Here is a 21,915-nt window from a genome sequence, read left to right on the forward strand (position 1 = left end):
GACAAGGTGATCACCCAAGGTGTACAGGAAAGTCCCAGAGCTAGGACGAGACCTTGGGCCTGAGGATTCAGCTCAGCACACCATGTGCCCACCCTGTGGGATTTTACCCATCAGTCAATTGTGTCATTACTAGAGTCTGAGGAGCATCCTTTTGGTGTTTCTAGTGATTCGGGGGAAATCACCCTGAAGATTTGCAACCTGATGCCCCAGGACAGTGGGATCTATACCTGCATAGCAACAAATGACCACGGCACCGCGTCTACGTCTGCTACAGTTAAAGTGCAAGGTACGGGCTCTTTGTTCGTCAAGCACCTTTTATAATTTTAAAATATTTTTTATCATGGTAAAATATACGTAACATAAAATTGAACATCTTAACCAATGTTAAGTGTACATTCTGTAGTGTTGAGTACATTCATACTATTGTGCAACCAATGTCCAGAACTCTTTTCATCTTTCAAAACTAAATCCTATATCCATTAAACAACAGCTCCCCATCCCCCCTCCCCACTGCCCCTGGCAGCCACCATTCTACCTCCTATCTCTATGAATTTATGTTCATCAAATATTTTAAGTAGACATTACAAGGATTCCCTGAGACCTGGGGAAGAAAATGTCCATTGTGAAATCCCAAAGTCCAGCAAAGGGGAGAGAAGGAGTCTTCACTAAGAGCACTCCGTGGCCCGCCATAACTTATCTGCATAGTTTCCGGGTCAAGCTTTATCTCCAGCGTGCAGTCTTTAGCCCAAGGAAGAACTTCTAACCCCACAGTGTATCTGCCAGGCCTCTCCAGAGCCTGGAGAAAGGTGTGCCACTTGGTGGAAAGGGCCGTAGGAAAAATGTGAGACATGGGGAAGGTCATGTTTCCTAGGAAACGTTCAACGTTGGTGCAAAATGCCAAGTTCTGCAGAAATAGCGCTTGACCATAACTTCTGTCTGCGAAGGTGTTCCAGCGGCCCCTAACCGCCCCATCGCCCAGGAGAGAAGCTGCACCTCCGTGATCCTCCGCTGGCTGCCTCCCTCCAGCACGGGAAACTGTACAATTTCTGGTTACACCGTGGAATACAGAGAAGAAGGTGCGCCGGCTCCCCCTACTACCCCCTCCTTTTCGGTTTCTTTCTTCCCTTCCTCAAAAGGGGAGGTCCTTCAGAGTCATAAACTACCTGCATGCCTTTCATCAGCTGTTCCTTCTTGTGTCTTCCAACTCAGCATAAAGACCTCAGTGCCGGACTACAGCCGCCTTCTGATCTCTAACTTCAAGCAGTGGTTTTCCCCAAACTGATGACTCCTGGCAGATTTCAAAGTGCCTTTGTGTGCGCTTCTGCCCTTAATAAGCCCTATTCCCCAGATCAGGCCCATTTTACAGATGAGGAGGCTAAGGCCTAAAGAAAGTTAAGGAACACGAGGCGGGCGTTAGTAAGAATCATGGCTGGCATTAAACCCAGGTGTCAAGTTTGTGAATTCGTGATCTTTCTCCCAGAGTGATAACGAGGGTAACAGGAGCAGAGCTTTACCCCCACCCCCAGAAAAAAGTTAGAGATCACATATATAAATAGAGATTGCATATATATTTTGTGTGACCTCTCAATTTTACATACATACATGTGTATAATGATTTTAAAAAGCTGTTCATTGTTTAAATTTGTTACGTTTACATGCTGAGAGAACATACATAGTTCAGCAGTCAGAAACACCTGAACCTGTCGCCTATTATCAAGAAGAACTAGTTACATATGAAGCTGCCAGCTAGCTCTAGTTGTTAATAACACATCTCTGAACTGCGTAATGAATTACACAGCTGAATTTCCAGCCACTGTTCGTGCCCAGAACCAAAATCATTTGTTGTACTCGCCGTTGCTCATAGCATCTCAGCTCTTCTTTCTTCTGCTGAGCAGGCCCTGTGCAGTTACAAAGCTGTTTACTTCTGCGTCTTTGTGAAGCTGTTCGCTCTTGGGCGTCCCGTCCCCGCTCAGCACACAGGTGTCCGAGCTGAGCCGGGGGATGCGTCTCTCAAAGCTAGTGCTTTCCTCCGCACTGTGCAGTTCTTAGCTCATGTTCACACAGTTCTCACGAGAAAATCGTTTCATCTTTCTGAGCTTCGGTTCCTCCTGTTCCCAACCCCGCAGGGTTTCTGGGGATTTCAGTGTGGAAGTGAAATGGGAGAATCACGTGGACGCCTGCACAGCACTTCACGTGCGTGGAGTGCTCAGTGCTTGTTCACTTCTAGTTTGTTTCCACTTCCAAATGCATATAGTCTCGCATCTTGTGATTTCTGGTATATTTTTGTGCCTTGTTAACGAGTGGCCGCACGTTCCTCTGTAAATTCTGCACGAGCTCCGCCTTCTCACCCTCACACATGCCCGTCTGGGAATGAGCGGCGTCCCTGGGTCAGCTGCTGTCCCGCCCCTCATGATCCATTCAGTCATTTAGGAAATGGAGCCCAAGCCTGCCACAGTTGGCCCACGGCCTTGCCGAGCCCAATCAGCAACCACAACGGTTCCTTGAATGGAAATGTGTCAACTTCCTTTTCTTTGTTTGCTGAAGGTCTTTGAAACAATGTCCCTCTGGCTTTTTCTCTTTCCCTGTCCTCGGAAATCGTGCGCTAGGTTCCCAGACCTGGCAGCAGTCGGTGGCTTCGACCCTGGACACTTACCTTGTCGTCGAGGACCTCAGTCCTGGGAGTCCTTATCAGTTCCGAGTCAGCGCCAGTAACCCCTGGGGGATCAGCCTTCCCAGCGAGCCCTCGGAGTTTGTGCGACTCCCCGAGTACGGTGAGTCCCGGCCATGCCCAGCACCCCAGGTGGGGCGGCAAGGCGCCCGGGCAGCTCACAGCCCCGCCGGCGCATGGCAGGCCACCACGCAGGAGGGAACCTGCATTTGCCAGTGGCTTCCGTCAAGTAACATTTCAGAGACCTGATGAAAAGTGTGATTTCAACCGTCTTGGAGCAAAAGTGAGGTCTGCCACCCATGTCTACCCCGGGCCTGCCAGGGTCCCTGGGCACCCGCGTGGGTCCCCGGGAACAGAGAGGGGCGGGCAGGAGTCGTGAGTCACCTGGATGCCGTCTGCCCCTTTTCCTAGATGGGGGCACCTAACCTCCTCTCCCCTGGGACCCCCTGCAAGGCGTAAGTGTACCTCACAGCATTAGAGACAGCCCCGTTTACCAGTTTAAGCTGGGGAGAGGAAAGCAAGCTGCTTGAAGGATTTGCATCAAAATGAGTATTTGATAGTTTCGCCACCCCCAGCCTTCCCAGAATGTCTTTTTTTAAGGTAGATACATTTTTTTTTAAGATTTTTATTTATATACTTGTGAGAGAGAGCGTGCACATGAATGGGAAGAGGGGCAGAGGGATAAGGAGAAGCAGACTCCCAGCTGAGCAGGGAGCCCAATCCCAGGACCCTGAGATCATGACCTGAGCCAAAGGCAGGCCCTTAACCGACTGAGCCACCCAGGCGCCCCTCAAGGTGGATACATTTTTATGTGGATGTGTTGGATAATTAAGATACACCTATAACTGGCTACACGTGAGTATTTTACAAATACCACCTATTCGCTGTCTCACCCCCTTGGTCCCAAGAACATTTTGGAAGAGGACACTTGTTAGCCTGAAGAAATCTCCAAGTCATGAGGTATTCCGTGGTACAAGGAGTGGGTTGTGTGTGTTGGGGTGGAGGAGGAGGTCACTGCCCTAGAAAGACAACAGACCTGTATGTCTCTGGGTTAAGGGGATCCCAGAGTCTCCAGAGGGGCTTCAGAAGCCTTCTAGGGCCTTCAGCTACAGCCCAGCCCCCCCAACCCCCACTGACTCTGGAAGTGCTCCCCAGCCCGTCCCCAGGGGCTCAGCTCCCTCCCAGTGGCCTTGCTCCCTTGGACCCATGACTCACCAGGAAGCCTTGGCCCTGGGTCTCCGTTTCGTCAGAATTCCATATAGATAAGGCACCTGAGCCTCAGCCCAGCTGTGCTCTGGGTGGCCTGAGGTGGCCCGGGTCAGAAGAGCCTCGCTGTCAGCTCAGTACTCTCCTCCCAAGCCACTAACTAAATTCTGCCTCATGTCTCCCTTCTCGTGAGCCTTGGTCCCAAGAGGCAGCACAAATATGTATTGGTGTGCATGCTTGCACACGTGTGTGTGTGTGTGTGTGTATAAATCATTGCCAGGGAATTAACACATCATATAACGTAATGCTGCCAAAGAGTATACCAGCTAAGCTCATCGCTGTCTGAGGCAGCGGGCTGACAGAGCAGTGCTTAGGATGTTTGGAGCATATTCCTCTCCTTTCCTTCTCTGGGCCCTTGTAACTCTTCCCCTAACCTCCACTGCATCCCCCCTCAGCTCTGATTCTCACTGGCTTTCTTAGGCCTTCCATGTGTTTTTCTCCTTTCTAATTTTTTTCTACCAAATTTCTATTTTAAAATACCCAGAGGTTACATCTCTGACTGTCCCAAGTTTTCTCGTGTTTATGTACATGGCACAGTGGGGGCGGGGAGGGGGGGGGGTCCGACTCTTTCATGTCAGCTTGCCCTTGGATGATATTTTTAAAAATAACATTTCAGAGAATCCTGGCATTTTCCCACTGAGTTAGACTCCATATTTGGTCACAAGAATTGCTTTGGGGCAATGAAGGAGATTTTCTGTTAATCTTTTCTTTATTCTTACATGACTTCCTCAGTATCATAAATGGGTTCTCTCTCTTCCAAAGACGCTGCTGCTGACGGTGCTACCATTTCTTGGAAGGACAATTTTGATTCAGCTTATACTGAGCTGAATGAAATTGGAAGGTAATGACCCCGTTTGTCTATTCCTTCATTTATAGGCACTTAACATCGTCACATCAGAATAACGACTTGCTTTTAGTGTTGTTTGTTTCTCCTAAGTGTATTCTCTCTATAGTAAGAAAAAAACTAGAATATTTATGTGTATTTTTATCGCTCTTTTTTTTTAACTTTTTAAGTTGGAGGGGAGGCTTCACTTGTCAACTGTCCGCCTTTCTTTTGTTCTGATATAAGAATTTAAGACTCAGCCTTTTCTTCAAAATACAATTTTAGCTACATCTCCTGAGTTCTGATATGTGGCACTTTCATTATCATTCAGTTCAACTATGATTCTTTTCTTTGACCTAATTGTAATAGAAATACTTTAAAATTTCCAGCTGTATGAGATTTTTACAAATTATCTTCTTGTTACTGATGTCTAACTTAATTACATTGTAGTTGAAGAACTTGATCTATGTGATACTGACTCTGACTTTTGTTGGGACTGGCTTTATTTGCAGTACAGGGTCAATTTTTGTTAGAAGTTCCATGTGTTCCTGAGAAAAAGGTATAATCACTAATTTTTGGTTCAGGTCTCTATATATGTCCATATGTCAAGCCCAATCACATTGTTTTATGGATATTTCCAGTCCAGTCCCCCCCTACACACACACACAATCTCTCTGTCTCTCTGTCTCTACTTTAGTTAGAAAAGCGTGTCCTCAAAAATAAAACGATAAAAATATGACTTTTAACAAAACAATGAAAAAAAATCTATCACCTGTCCCAGAAAATAGTTGATGGAAAGAAACAAAATGGAGGATCATCTCTATGTGGGCATTGGTTTGCATGTGGTCTAGGTGAGAGGGTGGGGAGCTTTTACAAGTCCTCCACCCCCACCTGGATGTGTAAATAAAAGAGCATCCACTAACGGTGGGCCATTACCATCATCTCTATCTCTGATTGACGTCTCTCAATGAAGCATAACATTTCCTGAGTGGGGTCGTTGTGACAGAGGTTGTGGAAAGAGCCCAAATGTTTGCTATTCCCATTTCTTAGGCAGGAGTCACAATGTAATTCACAACCTTTCATCATAATACCTTTCATCAAAAACCAACTTTCGCTCTCCTTTCACTCTTCTTTGTGTGGCCGGAGGGGGCAAAAAAGGCCAATGGAAATTTACATGGTGTTGATGATGATGCTTATTGAGTATCTATAGTGTTGCAGATATTATACGAGAGATATTTAACGTAATCCTTACCACATCGTGAGGTGGTGTTTGAGTAGATTTCCAGGAAAGGAACCCAGGCTTGGGGAGTTAAGTAACTTTTTCGAGGTCTTGAAACTAGCAAATGTAGAGCCAGGATTCTAACCCTGACCTACCCAATTCTTAAGCCTGTGTTTGTTTTAGTAAAACAAACATATGTGGTTTCTCACTGTAGCAATTTTTGTCAAAAATAAGCTCTAGCCATTGAAATCTAGTTTGCCCCATTATACTGAGGTTTTGTGAGAAGCTAGGTACAGCTCCTGTAATGAATCGAATCCCCACCTGGTTCTAAATGAAACTGGTTGTATCGCCTAGATGCACCCAGGATTTCTTTCCCAAGACAAGCATTTGCTGTTGAGCGCCATAGGCGAAGGTGTGTTTTACCTAGAAGAGATGACGTTTTAGTATTTCCCAAAGGGGAGATCAAGTTTCTGATCTGTTCAAGGCAATTGATGTTTTTTTAAAAAAAATCTCATCCCCAACCATCTGAAGCTTTTCCTCTCCTCCAAGTACAGTCCTCCTATTTTCAGGAGATCCTTTAAAAATGCTGTATGTGAACAGAAGGGAAACAAAACATGTAGATACTGATGTGAGACACACGAAAGGTGTCTGTGGGCCATAGACGTGAGTCAACTTTCTCCATTGCACTGAAACCTAGAATTCTAGGCCTATATGACCATCTTGTTAAAAATAGCTCTCTGGTAATTAAATAGTATAAAAACCATGGTGCCAAAAGAAATATCTTTGCTCCTAAAGTCCACCTACCGAAGGAAAGAGCACTTGAGCATGGCACGGTCAGCTGGAAATAAACTAGATGGGCACCACGGCAATGTAAAGAAGCCAGAGAGTTGTCCCCTGGGAATGCTGACTGGTGACCTGTACGGGATCCAAAAATGTAGCAGGGCCAGGCCTCTAGGCAAGGATGGCAGGTTGAACCCAGCCACCTGTTTTCACTCCTTCCTGAGACTTCACTGAACCTCCACTAAAGGAATTTTTCTAATCAGGCACATAAGGATGAGGACACAGGAAGAAGAGACAACTAGTAATATATTCGAAGCAGAAAACAAGTGAAAGCGTGACAGATGACCTAGGAGACCTTAGGCACTCAGTCCAAGTCAGCCGTGGGGTCAAGTGAGAGCCTGTGCAACTTTTGCAGCAGAATTTCCCCAAAGGCCGGGGTACTGACCACATCAAGTACCTCTGCAAACCGGTGACAAGAGGCTGCTGAAGTGGGGAGGAGTGGCTGAAACTCTGTGCGAGAGGGTATGGCTCTGGGCCTCGTCCCGGCCGCAGGCAGCGGTCCGATCGTCCTTCCCCATGCACGAACCGGGGGCAGGTGCATTCTCTAGACAGGTGCCTCTGTTCTCAGAGACACTAGCACAGTTGGGGGCAGCAGAACCTTCCGGCAAACAGGCCCCTTAGGAGACTATATCCATGCTGGATACTCAGGATCCCAGCTCTCTCAACCACCCGGCCTCCAAAAGTGGACAACCGCAGCTTCACGGTCTAGGCAGGAAGTAGGAGGATCTTTCTCTGGGAAATCTGACCAGCCCAAGAAGAAAGTCTTAAAGATACTGACTTTAGGGGCGCCTGGGTGGCTCAGTTGGTTAAGCGACTGCCTTCGGCTCAGGTCATGATCCTGGAGTCCCGGGATCGAGTCCCGCATCGGGCTCCCTGCTCGGCAGGGAGTCTGCTTCTCCCTCTGGCCCTCCTCCCTCTCATGCTCTCTCTCATTCTCTCTCTCTCAAATAAATAAATAAAATCTTTAAAAAAAAAAAAAAAAAAAGATACTGACTTTAGAGCTTTCCCCACTAAACTGTTCACTCAGATCACCCTACAGTGAAGGTCGAATTGATAGGCTCTCCGCCCCTTCCCCCCCACTCAGAGCTTCCAAACACTGTTTAGTCCCCAAGTTTTAGAATGAGCCAACTTCCAGTGCCCACCAAGACAGAGTAAGCCCACTGTGGCCTATCTCTCCCACTGATGAGAACCAGAATCCCTGGACAAAATACCAAAAAGCAACTACCTCAGGATTCTGAGAAGTAAAGAACTGGAGAATGGGGAGCCCAGTTAAAACTTGAAAGTCAAGGACAGCAGCAGTGAGGTCTCTGGTTTGTTTGTTGGGCTTTAACCCAAGGGCCGGCCAAACCAGGGAACTGGGCAGCATGCACAGGGGGCAACTCCAAAGGAAACCCATCTTTCTGGCCAAAAGACAGGAAAGGGGGTCCCTTTGAGCTGAAGAGAGCAGGAAAAGGCCTTTCCCTCTCTCCCTTCTTTCTCTCATTGCTTTAACCCAAGCAAGAAGCTAAAACTCTGAAGGATTCCCATCTATAAAAACGGACCCATGGGAGCCAAAAAATGTGTGGGAAATCTCAGTGAGAAGAGAGCTAAAGAAGGAGATCCCCTAATTCTGTGCCTGGAACAACACAAATCCTGGGCTACTTTCAAGCTGTGCACAGATAGAACACACCCACAGAAGCATAGCAAGGCTTTGAGAGCGGAACTATGCTATAAACCACTCAGTCACCCTGCAGTGACTTATTAGTCCCAGACTAATCTTTGAGTGGTTCTCATAAGGGGCAGTCTTTGTTAGAAATGAGGCCGAATTCTATCACAAAAAGGAAAATATTCATAGTTTACTGGAGCTGCAACTGTGAGTACCCCTGACCTAGTTGCAATAATGGAAACACTGAATATTGATTAAAATATCATTCTGCTGGGAGGACAGGGGATGGGGAAAATGGTCATGTGGTGGCGACAGGGAGGGGAGAGAGACTAACATCTCCCCTTTCTGGAGTGGGTGTCAACAGATTATAATGAAAACTGAAACATCAAGAAGTAGCCACACAAACATAGACTTACCCCCATACTAAGCTAAAATATAATTACCTGATATGTTAAACTTCCTCTCAGGTAAGGAAAATGGGGTTGGGAGTGAGAGGATGGGATACTCTTAGTTTTAATAAGAAACCTTAAAGCTAGTTGACTTTTTAAATCATGGGGATGCATAACTTGGATACGCACAATTAAAAAAAAATTAAGGAACAGAGGCGCCTGGGTGGCTCAGTGGGTAAAGTGTCCGTCTTGGGCTCAGGTCATGATCCCAGGGTCCTGGGATGGAGCCCCACGTCAGGCTCCCTGCTCAGCGGGGAGTCTGCTTCTCCCTCTGCCCCTCCCCACCCCCACCTCATGGCCTGTCTCTCTCTCTCAAATAAATAAATAAAAATTTTAAAACAAAAAGTAAGGTATAGCAGCACCTCAACATGGCCACTTAGTTCAGGCGAGCTCTCCCTAGCATTCAATTGTTTTCATGCATCCAAAGTCCTCTGGAAGGGGTGACCTCTAATAATCAAACAAGAGAGTGCTGTTAAAAACCAGAATGGGGGCACCTGGGTGGCTCAGGTGGTTGAGCCCCAGACTCTTGTCTTCAGCTCAGGTCATGATCTAAGGGTAGTGAGATGGAGCCCTGCCTCAGGCTCTATGCTCAGCATGGAGTCTGTTTGTCCCTCTCCCTCTGTTCCTCCCCCGACTTGTGCTCTCTCCTCCTCTCTCTTTCAAACAAATAAAATCTGTTAAAGAAAGAAAAACATAATGAAGGGGTGTCTGGCTAGCTCGGTCGGTGGAGCACGCAACTCTTGATCCCAGGATTGTGAGCTTGAGCCCCACATTAGGCATAGAGATTACTAAAAAAAAAAAAAAAAAAAAAAAAAATGGTAATTTATTAATTTATGATATAGAATAGAACTATCAGTTCTACCAAATATTTGCTTACTATGCAAAAAGAATGTCTGCTACATAATAGACATTCAATTAGTATTTGTCAAATAGTTGTTTATTGATCAGCATATTCTCTTCTTAAAGATTTTTTATTATTATTATTTTATTTGGCACACAGAGAGAGAGAGAGAGAGAGAGCATGAGCAGGGGGAGGGGCAGAAGGAGAGGGAGAAGCAGACTCCCCGCTGAGCAGGGCTTGATCCCAGGACTCCAGGATCATGACCTGAGCCAAAGGCAGAGGCTTAACTGACTGAGCCACCCAGGCATCCCAACATATTCTCTTCTTTTGTCAAAAATCTATAGTGGAGAAACACTATCTGACTATTATTGTCTGAAAGTAGCTTGGTGAGCACAGAGCCAGGTCAAGGAGTCAGTTGGACAATCTTTGTGGTGCCAATGGTGTTGGATGCCTCCATTTCCGCTGGAGGAATGGACTGCTTTTTGGATGGTTGAGTCCTCTACTCATAGGTTAGAGCGCCTCAGGGACGGGCCTGGGATGGCATTGCTTGTCACCTCTTTGACTCCCTTTCTCTGCTCCCATTGCTGACCAGTTCCCCCTTCTACTTCACTTTCTTTCTACCTCCTACAGGGCTACAGCTGAGTCTGGGAACCATTCTATTTTAGGTGTGGCTAATATTGTCAGATGTGAAGATGGCATGGTGGTTATACATTTTTAAATGTCCTTGTCAATTAGAAATGACTGAAGTATTTATGAGTGAAATAATATGATATCTGGATTTTGCTAAAAATACTACAGAAAAAAAAGCAAGAGGTAGGAAAGGAATAGATGGAATAAGGTTGGCAAAATGCTGATAATTATTGAAGCGGGCTGCTGGGTGCAGAGATCTATTATACTATTCTCTCTACTTTTGTGTATATTAGAGAGTTTCCGTAATACCAAGATAATAAATATAAAATAAAGGAAAAAATTGCCTCTTAGAAAAATGTTTTTGAAATTATCATCGATTACAGTTCTTCCTTCATGAACATTATTATTATTGTTGTATTTTACAAAAAGATACTCCGCTTAGAAAACTGAACCTGTGCTGTTCAAAGTGACAGAGAAATCTATTGACTAAAAATGATACTCGTTTTTCGCATCTCAGAGAACCCTGAAATGCTAAGGAAGGAAACATGGCTTTTCCGAATGATGACATTATAATTTAAAAATAGGAAAGTAGGTTTCCTAATAAGTGTTACTGTCTAACCACTTCAGATAAAACTTTACACATCCTTGAATAAAATAATACCTCGTTGATGGAGGAAGCTTAGCAAAATGCTTTCTCCCTTTCTCCTTCCAGAGGCCGTTTCTCCATAGTGAAGAAATGCATTCACAAAGCCACCCGCAAGGATGTTGCCGTGAAATTTGTTAGCAAAAAAATGAAGAAAAAAGAGCAGGCTGCCCATGAGGCTGCCCTGCTTCAGCACCTGCAACACCCCCAGTACGTCACTCTCCATGACACCTATGAGTCCCCCACGTCCTACATCCTGATTCTGGAACTGTAAGTACAGGCGTCTCGGGGGGGCTCCAGCCGTTTGGGCTGCTTATTGTCCCCCGGCAATGGCAGTTACAGTTTATACAATGTCTTAGGGTGTACGAAGTGTTGTACATCACGTGCGTCCTCCCGTCCGTTTTATAAAAATGTGGTTCCCATTTATAGAGTAGAAAAATCAAGGATAAGGAAGGTCCTTACCACTAAGAAATGGAGAAGCTGGGACTCGAACCCATATTTCTCTCCCTCGGATTCTCATGTTCTTTCTCTTACGGACTCTTGGGCTGGACAGGGGTGTAGGAAGAGCTTATTGACCATAGGCTTGTTGACAGGGGTGGACCTGACATGCAAGAGGGGTTTGAGCATCAATCCGCTGCCATGGCCTCCATGGTCTCCCACCCAGGAAATTCCTTTTAAAGTGGAACCTTGACCTTCAAAATATTCCACTCATTCCAGATTTTCTAGGAACTCAGGCAACCATATACTTGGCCCCAGAACACATCAAGTAAAGCACATTCTCCCCCCACCTCCCCCAGGCTAAGAACAGAGATCGTGTCCTGTGGTTCACAGAGATCTAACAGAGGCTAAAGAGAACAAAGTCCTCTCAGGAGTATTGAGCCCTCATAGAGATGTCATCCAATGCGTGCTGATGACCCCGCGCCCAAGACCGGTGCTCTGTACGTCTCCACAGGAGCCTCTGTTCACAAGAGAGGCGCCTCCACGTACAGCTTTTCAGCTGTCATTTTACTGTGGCTCTTGGGTGCTTGTTTGTCTAGGTGTTTGTGGATGAGGGCCTTTGAGGCAGTCACCTATACATTTATTTATGTTGAAAAAAAGACAGCCAAAGGGCAAACATCTTTGGCTACATTTTTGACTTGGTTGAAAAGAAACAAGAGAAGACAGAACCAACTCTATTAATATTTATAATTCTTTTGTGATCTCTTATATAGCTGTGTAGTAGTAGGTCGATTGTCACTTGGGATTTAACAAATACACTTACAAACAGCCTTCCAGGACCTAATACCAGGTGATTATACAAGTATTATCACTTGTATATCAAGGTAATATGGCGGACCCAGAACCTTGGCCCCTTCGGATTTGCCAGCTTGCCTCATTCCAGGGGAAGGTGCTGATTACCAGACTGCCACAGTGCAAGGGAAGGAAACCATTCTTGGAATGAAGAGCCTGGGCTCTCATCCCAGCTCTGGGATTTGGGGCAGGGTCTTTAGATTCCTGGGCCTCGGGTCCTCATCTGTGAAGTCTGAAGAATTATTTCCACTTCTCAGAGATGTTCCAGGGATTAAATGAGATGAACAGTGGATTGAGCTAGTTCAGCAAACATTTACTGAGCACTCCCTGCCAGCCGCTGTGTGGACCTGGGCCAGGCTGGAAGGAACAAAGATGAGAAGGGGTGCTTCTTGCCCTTGAGGAGTTTAAAGTCTGATGAGGAGGACCGATCGCTAAGTGAATGATTTCAGTTGAACATGGTAAATGCTGAGAAGGAAACACGTGTTTTGGAGAGGGTTGCTGTGAGAACATAGGAAGGTGTTTGTTGGACTCGAGATTCAGGAAAGGTGAGTGGATAGGCAGTGCCCGAGGTAAACCCTGTGCTAAATCTTGGTTATGCTGTGACCAGAGGTACCCCTTTTGGTGGCCACCCAAATCACTGGTAGAGCTTTTCTCTGCCAGGCAGCTGAGGTTCTGATTGCCTAGGCTAGGATGGGGCCTAGGCATCTGCATTCCCCAAAAGCTCTGAGGGTGAACTTGGTGCGAAGGCTTGCAGGTCTTGGAGCAGCGCTGCAAGAAGTGTAGGGGGGTGCATCTCACAAACCCAGTCCCCCTCCACTCCACGCTCATCACTCCCACCCCACCCCTGGCCGGGTCCTAGGCTTCGGAGAAGAGACCAGGGGGAAGGAACACGCTAGAGAAGAGAATGGAAACTTGGCTGGGATGGGGGGAGTTCAGCTGTGCTCAAAGATGGTTTCTGCCTCTGGTTCAAGCTGCTCTGCCTGAGCATTTCCCGGGGATGTGCCTTTGACAGCTCAGTGCAGGTTGGAATAGCAGGCTGACATCTGGGCACTCCAGATGCTAGAGAGGGCACGGGGGGCCTGAAAAGCCTTACTACTTACTGAGCACTTATGACTGCTACCAGTTATGCTTAAATACCTCATTGTCTCACCTGATTCTTGCACAGCCCTCATAATGAAGTAGGTGGTATTGCTGTTGCTGTTACTCCCAGTTTAAAGATGAAGAACCCAACACAGGGCTTAAGTGACTTGTCCCAAACCCCCAGCCTGTAGGTGGCAGAATCAGGACTCAAATCTGGATCTGGCTGGCTCCCCCTACCATGTTCTCAGTCACGGTTTTTAAGATTGGAAAATTGCTCAAAAGGCAAAGGATCCCAAAAAGGGTCAAGACTGCCAAGGACAAACTTTGCCCACTTTCCATTTTCCCCAATTAAAAACTGACAAATAAAAGCAATTTGCAAAACATATTTGCAGTGGCTTGCAGCCACCGGGTTCCAGTTCATCAGAATATTGAGAGAGAGCATTCTCTCTCTCTCTTTCTCTCTCTCCTAAGACTTTCTTTCTTTTGCAGTCTAACCTCTTAAGGGGGGGGGTCAGACTTTTTTCCTCATGAGCAGTTTTTAACTTTAACAACATAGAATGTGTCTTAAGTTTACACAGGTTTCTTCCGTGGAGCACATCACACATGTAACTTTTAAATTAGTTAATTAATTTTAGTTCTGAACGTTGATTTTGGGCTCTAACTAATACACATGTGTGGCAGCATCGATCTTCCTTTATAAGGGGGAGCAGGAGAGATTTTAGAGCTCGGACCGATGTGTATGTGTTTTATTTTTCCATTTCTTTACAAATGTATTTCCTTGGCCCTTTCCTCCCTGCTTTCAGGATGGATGACGGCCGGCTCTTAGACTACCTTATGAATCACGATGAGCTGATGGAGGAGAAAGTTGCTTTCTACATCCGAGACATCATGGAGGCGCTGCAGTACCTTCACAACTGTAGGGTGGCCCATTTGGACATAAAGGTAATAAGAAAGAGCTGCCCTTGCAGGGAAATGGCCGCGTCCAACCTGTCAGTCATTACCCTTGAGGGAGGTCCATTCTGATTCATTTTATTGACTTAGGTTAGAATCCTGACAAATATTAAACAGGAACTAGGTCGTCACATAATTCGAGTGTGTTATTTGTGAATTAACGAGAACACACCAAGAGTCACCGCGACATCTGGGGCGAGGGAAGGTAGGGAAGCTTTTCCCGCCTCGTCTAACATTTTAGAAGGAAGCCAATAAATGTCAGTTTTTTATGGTGTTCTCAAAGAAGCCCCTGTTTTCCAAAATGAATAATCCATTCTTTTTTTTTTGAGTCTGTGCAGAAGCAAGGGGTAGTTGAGAAGACATGATTTTCAATGTCAAACAGCTTCTCTGAAACACTACCCCACCTCAGAATCTGGTCTAGTTTGAAGGCCCCCGGGCCACTTTGCATAGGCAATTTCTCATGCTCCATAGGCTTTTTCAAAGGCTAGCACAACCATGTCTGAACCACCAGAGTCCTACTGGTAGTCAAGACAGACAGCTGAACTTGCCTTCTCTTCTCCTTCACGCCTGGGTCTCCTCAGCCCGAAAACCTGCTCATTGACCTACGCATCCCAGTGCCTCGGGTGAAGCTCATCGACCTGGAGGATGCCGTCCAGATCTCGGGTCACTTCCACATCCACCACCTGCTGGGCAACCCCGAGTTCGCTGCCCCAGAAGTGATCCAAGGAATCCCCGTCTCCCTGGGCACAGACATCTGGAGCATCGGGGTTCTGACATACGTCATGCTGAGTGGGGTGTCCCCCTTCTTGGACGAGAGTAAGGAGGAGACCTGTATCAATGTGTGCAGGGTGGACTTCAGCTTCCCGCACGAATACTTCTGTGGCGTGAGCAATGCCGCCAGAGACTTCATCAATGTGATCCTACAGGAAGACTTCCGCAGGAGGCCCACGGCAGCCACGTGCCTGCAGCATCCCTGGCTACAGCCCCATAACGGCAGCTACTCCAAGATCCCCCTGGACACCTCCCGCCTGGCGTGCTTCATAGAGCGCCGCAAGCACCAGAACGACGTGCGGCCTGTCCCCAATGTCAAGAGCTACATTGTCAACCGGGTAAACCAAGGGACGTAGCCGTCTCCTCGCCCTTGGGGTTCCACATGGAAGTGCAGTGTGAACCAAAGCAAGACTGAATGTCTGTAAATAATTCTGTTCATTCGCTCCACGCAGTTCTCTGGCTTGAGAGACGGACCTCTTAAACCACGTCCATGGCTATTCAGGGTCTGGGCAGCAGTGAAATTACCCTCAACCCAGGGGCTTTCCAGAAGGTCATAGAAGAGAGAAAGATGCAAAGAGTCACCCAGAGCATTAAAGAGAGGGGGCAAGGATACCAAGAATACGAGCCGTTATAAAATTTTAACAGTGTGTTCCAAAACGAGTGGTGAAATGGGCAAAGCTAAAGCTCACGGTAGTGAGTGTAAAAGGTTTCTAACCCTGCTGAAATTTTAAACAGAAAAGTTCTATTTAACAGAGATGTCACGTATGTCAACTATTCTGGTTTAGATTACTTAGATATAGTTTCTTAATAGGATACGTATACACATACAGTAAAGTATATCCCATTCAGGTTTCAGAGTTTTATAATATAGAGGTATATATGAAATCAATCATAAGTAATTTTGAGTGCTCCAGTTAAGACAGTAATTTATTTACCGAAGCATTACATTGTTTTGACTAAGCACAATTAGATGACAAGTTTTTTAGAGCATTTTATAAGTCTTGTATAGAAATCTTTTACCAGAACCCGTGCATTAAGAGAAAGCAATGTGACCCTTTTGCAATCTGTGAATGAGAAGATTTTTCTCTCAGTCACGAGTATTTGATTAGCATAGGTTCTATATATGAAACACTACCCCCAAATTCACTGGCAGCTCAGAGTTAATCCGGCAGGAAAGCCTGCCAGGAAATAAGTCCAAATATGGTTAAGAGTTGTGGGGCTATTTTTATGTCTACACTCGGTTTGAACTAGGTAATGAATATAACAGGTTCACACAAAAGGGCAAATAGAAACCTTTCCTACGGTTCCTATGAACAACGTTAACAACACTTTCTGACTTCTACAGACGTAGAATGTAGTCCTCAGAAAGTCGGCTTGCTTTATTTCTAACCCCTTCTGGAAGCTAAGGGGTGCTTACCAAAAGGAGGCAGCCATATAGGCCTTTAAAGGCTTGGTCCCAAGTCCTTTTTGAAGCCATGGAATAAAATCTGATACGTCACTCTGACAGAGCATTGAGTTTTAACTGTGATTGCCGTACCTATCTCCACTTAGCCGCTGATATTTCCCTGGACCAAAAGGACTAATTGCACTTTGAGGCCAACACTGCTTTTTGGCGCGTATTCTCCACACAAGGTGATTATGAACTGCCCTTTCCCCCCACCCCCCAGTGGAAAAAAAAAATTCAGTCTGGACATTTCATGGTTGTTTTTCTTTCTTTGTTTTTGGGGAAGATTTTTTGTTTTGTGTGTGTGTGTGTGTGTGTGTTGGTACATGATCCACCCTTTGTTTTCTAGGATGGGTTTTGAAAATTGCTATTATGCAAATATTATTTTAAAAATATAACTCAAGTGTTTGTCCTCAAATTAGGTTTAATGGCATTGCTTCTCTCCTATAATAGGATTGAGAAAATTAAAAGCGTGCGGCACAGAAGTGCAAGCAGAGGGTTTATGAGGAATCAATAGAATTACAAATCGATCTAAATGAAAAAGGATGGTGGACACTAAGCCTGAACTTTAATATATAAAAACACTTATTCCCACAGTGGAAATGTAAAATTAAAAATACTCATCTTTCATTTCCATTGCTTTCAGAGTCACCTTCCTCATGCACCCTCCACCTCATCCCATCCAAGATTATAGATTAATCAATTAGTAGGAAGTACAAGCAATAAGACTAGATAGCACTTCGTATTTTTAGGATTAACCAAATACATGGAAACTGATTCCACCTATATTTGGTTCCTAGTTTCAGATGGCCCTGGGTCACCAAGGCGCCCTCCCTCAGAGCCCACCCCTGACTAACCCCTCTAGTCTCCATTTAAATCTACATGTATATACAAATAACTATCTGATATGATATTTTAAAATTTAAAACATATTTACTAAAAAAAAAAACCTTTTAGTAAACATGTCTTCATTGTGAGATCGAGCCTAAAAGAAGAAGGCCTGGTCCCTAGGGCTCGTCACAGGACGGAGGGCAGGTGCTGAGGATTCCAAATAGCCATCAAGCGTGGCTTGGCAAGGTCTGTTTTGTCCACTGTGTGCAATGACTGAAGAACTCCCTGCTGAGTCCTTTTGAGTTTTTATGACCATGGAAGAGATGGGCTGAGTTTCTGCTGGAGAAGATTAGGGCCTTGGACGGTGGTGCACGGAGGGCACAGGAGAGCGTTCAGGACATCGTGTTGTGGGAGGGCAGCTGACAGAATGTTAGAGCCAAAGCTTTTATATACAGCGTTGCCATCAGACTAGGGACGGCCCAGGTGTGGGGTTGTGCGGAATCTCCCCTCCCCCCCAGGTACACTTGTTGGGGAAGTGAGGAGACAGGAGAGGCGGGACATAGAAATGCAAAGTGGTATGATTCTGTTAACTAGAGCCAAAGAACAATCATTAGAGTAGGATTAATTTAATAGAGGCTCCAGGAGAAAGGGTGTGTATTTTATATAGCTTGGTCACTGAAGAGAACTAACAGAGAGGTGTCCTGTCTGCAAAGCCCCTGCTCCCTCCCAACAGGAGTAAGATAGCAGTCCTGCTTGGAGAATTCTCTTTAGCCAGCCGGAAATAACAAGGAATCCCCGGAGGTGGGGCTGGGAAATGTACATGAGGTTGCTCTGTGGGCAACCCTGGTGAGGGAAGAAGGATTAGAAACCAGTTTCTTGTACCTGTTTTGGCAGATATTTACTACTTTGTGGTAGAGAGAGGGGGAGAAGAGAAAATGTTCCACTTCCACCATAACCGTCATAGTTCTTGAAATCAAAACTTAGCTAGGAATTAGTGAGAGTGAACTTCCAGTTGAAATGGGAAAAAATAATGTTGGTTAAACTCGTAAGTTTCTTGCTTGGCTTATATCCATTGCATAGTGTTTTGGGGTTTGCTTTGTTTTGTAAGGGTGGGATGCAGAAAGAAGGAAAAGATCAGGGACAACTCATACTAATTTTTTAAAGGTATAATGATTTACTGCATCTTTTACATTTGTTTCAAATTAAATAGATTTATATGCACTTACAGCTGAATGTTGGGAAAATTTTTAGGAAAAAAATTGTAATGTTGGAGGTGTCCTTCAGGACTCTCACAGCCATAAACACCCTTGGGGGAGTAGAGGAAGCAGAGGAAAAGCTGGCTTCACCGCTTTGTCGTTCACAAAGCCTTTATAAATAGTAGTGCCTTTCAGAGGGGAGGATGGGAGATAAAGAAGTTCGTTGTATTTAGATTGACTGATCCTGCAGCATTTTTTTTCTTTACATTAAAATGTCTTTTAAATGAAAACATCTGAATATAGGGTGAGGCCAGGAATTCTTGAGTTTCAACCTCAGTTATTCCTGATTCGTCCTTTCTTACAGAAAGTCTTTGTTTTTTTTCTGTCCCAAACGTCCCCATTGTTAAAATGGGAATGGGGGGGGAGGAGGAGGGACTTTAATCTCATAGGAATGTTGCAAAAATAGCATAGTTGGGATGTCTAAAGGATACTTTGATTTTCTTAAAGTGCTACACCCTGCCAGTGCTAAGAATTTTACTGAGAGTAACTTTGAACATTCCGCGTTTTGAATACTCATATTTTAGGATACCATTTGCAAACTCATGAGATTAAGTTCTGTAAATTGATTTTAATTGGAAGTACCAGGTGCTCTTTGTCTAAATGTTATTTGGTCTTAGCCTGTAATTTCAATCATTTAAAAGCTTGTCTACAGAAAAAGGTTAGGAGAGCTGATGGTCTTATGTGAATACACTGTTTTCTCCGGTATTTCTGATGGCAGAGCCAGAGTAGGATGCCCTCCAGGGCAATGCTGCTCTCTCTTCTCAAGTTTTATGCTCTGGAAAAATTGACAGAGAAGAACTCAAACAACCACTTTCCTCACTGAAAGGGCAGAAGTGAGAATAAAGTATTGTTTGATATCTCAACTCACTTCTTCAGAATCTCACCGGCATCCATTATAAGAGGCAAATTGCATGCACAGGTGTAGAAATGAATTGAACTGTTGGATTTTGGAGGGAAAACCTTGGATTTTTTTTCTTCTTTTTAAGATAATTAGGTGTTTCAGGAGTAGCATATTTGCTTTCCCGTACTCTCCATGATTTAATGCCCAAGAGTTAGTCATTCCTTGTTTGCTTGCCTATGTGAAAGAGCGTGGGAATTTAGATTTGTGAGAACATGAGGGAACAAAGGTATTATAAACTAGATGGTGGTTATATCTGTGTATTAACTAAAATGTTGTCCCACAAATTTGATAGAGGAGGAAATTACAAATATTAGGGGTCTCTGTAGTAAGGCAAAGTGCAAACTCACCACTCCCTTCTTCAGTTTTGAGGAATGTGGGCTTTATTCCTTTTTCTCCTGTGTAGCATCTCTGTGGAGTCTGGGTTAGGCTAATATAGTATGTGGGCTTCCAATGGATTTATTTACATTATGGCTTTTCTATTTACTATTTAAAGTCTAGGGATCATTTGGAAATTAATAATTAAATCTGGGGTGGGTTTAGAAAAGACAAGGTTTATATATACTCCACTAAGAAAAGGGAAGCTACTCTGTTAATGTTTATTTTCTAAAAACTATAAGGATTTCAGTTGTTTCATTAATTCTAAAGGGTTAAAAAGAGCTGAAATTTGTCCATAGCACTAGACATTTTTAATAGGTAATATTATTCATGTGAGAAATCTATATAGAAATAGGACACAGAAATATCATAGGCCATATTGTCAATGAAAGGCATTTCTGCATTTTTCCATATGTGTCCATATGTAGAAGTTAGAGGAGAAGAAAAAGCAACTACTCTAAGACAAATTTTCATCTTTAAGGGACATTTATGGAAAGCTTGAAATTAATACTCGTGAAAGCCTGAAATACTCATAGGCTATTGTGTTTTCTTGTCAGCCTGTTTGCTGGGAGATTCTAAAATATGGTCAGATTTAGTTTTATTCAAACGGTCAGGATCAACTGTTTCTTCAGATTGCTGAGGATAGTTGAAAAAAGGGAGAGTGGTGGGGAAAAAGTGCAAATAAAATTCCTGGCGTCCCAACTTAAGCAAGCCAATTTGCTAGCCCAGGAGAGCTAGCATTAAGAGTTGCATCAATGCCTGACTTCTATCAAGAAATGAATCCACATCCTGGAGTATTACGGGGACAGTTGTTACCATGATCTCAGAGACTGTGGTTATGAATTTGAAGTTAACAAAACATACATCTTCTCTTACTAACTTAAGCCGTATCTGTCATCTCTGTGTCTGATTTTTTTGACCCTGGTGCTTTTACTTCTGTTTCTGCCTAACTCCAGCCTGCTCTATGGGGAAGGTGAGTAACACCAGTAGTTAGGACAAATGTGAAGACTGTGAAAAACTAAACATACCCGTCAGAATGAGAGCCTAGTCAGAGAACGGTAGTGATCAGAGTGCAGACTGTTGGAGAGTATGGATATATGTACATCTGTACATGTCCATAGTGTATAATATGTATGTATATGTTATTGCTCATGTGCAGAAATCTATCCAGCTGAAGACAGCCCAGGTCGGTCAGTTTTTCTACTGGAAAACCATTTAGGGCCATTCAAAACCATTAGGGCTGCTGGGTGGAGTTCGAGTCTACTCATTTGGGAATTGTTTGCTGTCCTTTGAAGTCCACAAAGCCAAATGAACAAAGCCTGAAACACAATAAGGCCATAGCTGAGGCTGTTTACCTAGGGTCAGGAGTATCTTTATGTTTGAATTATTAATAGTTGGTTTGCAAGCTGCACTGGCACCTCTTGGTGTTGAGTGACCCCCTCCCCACCAAGTTGGAGTGGGCTTCTCTGGCCATTCAGATAAAGGGCCTTATCCATAAGTGGATAGGTTTCCCCATAGGGACCATTACACATATACATATAAGTACATACTTCCATCGGGCTTGTAACAATTGATTTAAAATCACTCCACAGTATTGATAAATAGCTCTATATTTTCAAGGTGCAGAAGAATTCCACAGCCTTAATTATTTCAGTGTCTTGCTGGTCTGCCTTAAGTGTATCTTCTGGGTTTTTGGTTGTCTTATTATTTTTAAATTTTTCTGCAGTTCATTTTGTATGCACACAATGTCGTTTTGTAAAGGTAGTTTGTAAATATTTTATCTGTAAGTCAAAATCACTCATGTGTGATGTTGTAAAGTGATGACCTGCTGTCTTGTTATTATTACTACAGTAAATGTTGTAAGTTATGGATGAAACTTCAAAATGTACATCTCACAAGTTATGCATTCCTATAAATATACAATACTAAAGATATTCTTTCTGGTTGTCTTTCTTTTCTTTCTAATTAAAACCATTGTTCAAAGGAAAGAGT

At 44.4% G+C, this 21,915-nt stretch overlaps 1 protein-coding gene across 14 annotated transcripts in view; it reads left to right on the forward strand.

The window, feature by feature from the left end:
- KALRN (kalirin RhoGEF kinase) overlaps positions 1–21,857 on the forward strand; it is a 642,588-nt gene extending 620,731 nt beyond the window's left edge. For all 14 annotated transcript variants that reach the window (XM_078066810.1, XM_078066838.1, XM_078066842.1 and 11 more), the window contains 7 exons: positions 165–286; positions 945–1,076; positions 2,607–2,771; positions 4,697–4,775; positions 11,094–11,294; positions 14,198–14,336; positions 14,927–21,857. In XM_078066810.1, the coding sequence (XP_077922936.1) occupies positions 165–286; positions 945–1,076; positions 2,607–2,771; positions 4,697–4,775; positions 11,094–11,294; positions 14,198–14,336; positions 14,927–15,472 (1,384 nt within the window). In that variant the 3' untranslated portion in view covers positions 15,473–21,857. The remainder of the gene's footprint in view (positions 1–164; positions 287–944; positions 1,077–2,606; positions 2,772–4,696; positions 4,776–11,093; positions 11,295–14,197; positions 14,337–14,926) is intronic.
- Positions 21,858–21,915: the final 58 nt, after the last annotated feature.

The sequence above is a fragment of the Halichoerus grypus genome, chromosome 1 (assembly GCF_964656455.1).
Source record: "Halichoerus grypus chromosome 1, mHalGry1.hap1.1, whole genome shotgun sequence".
Lineage (NCBI taxonomy): Eukaryota > Metazoa > Chordata > Mammalia > Carnivora > Phocidae > Halichoerus > Halichoerus grypus.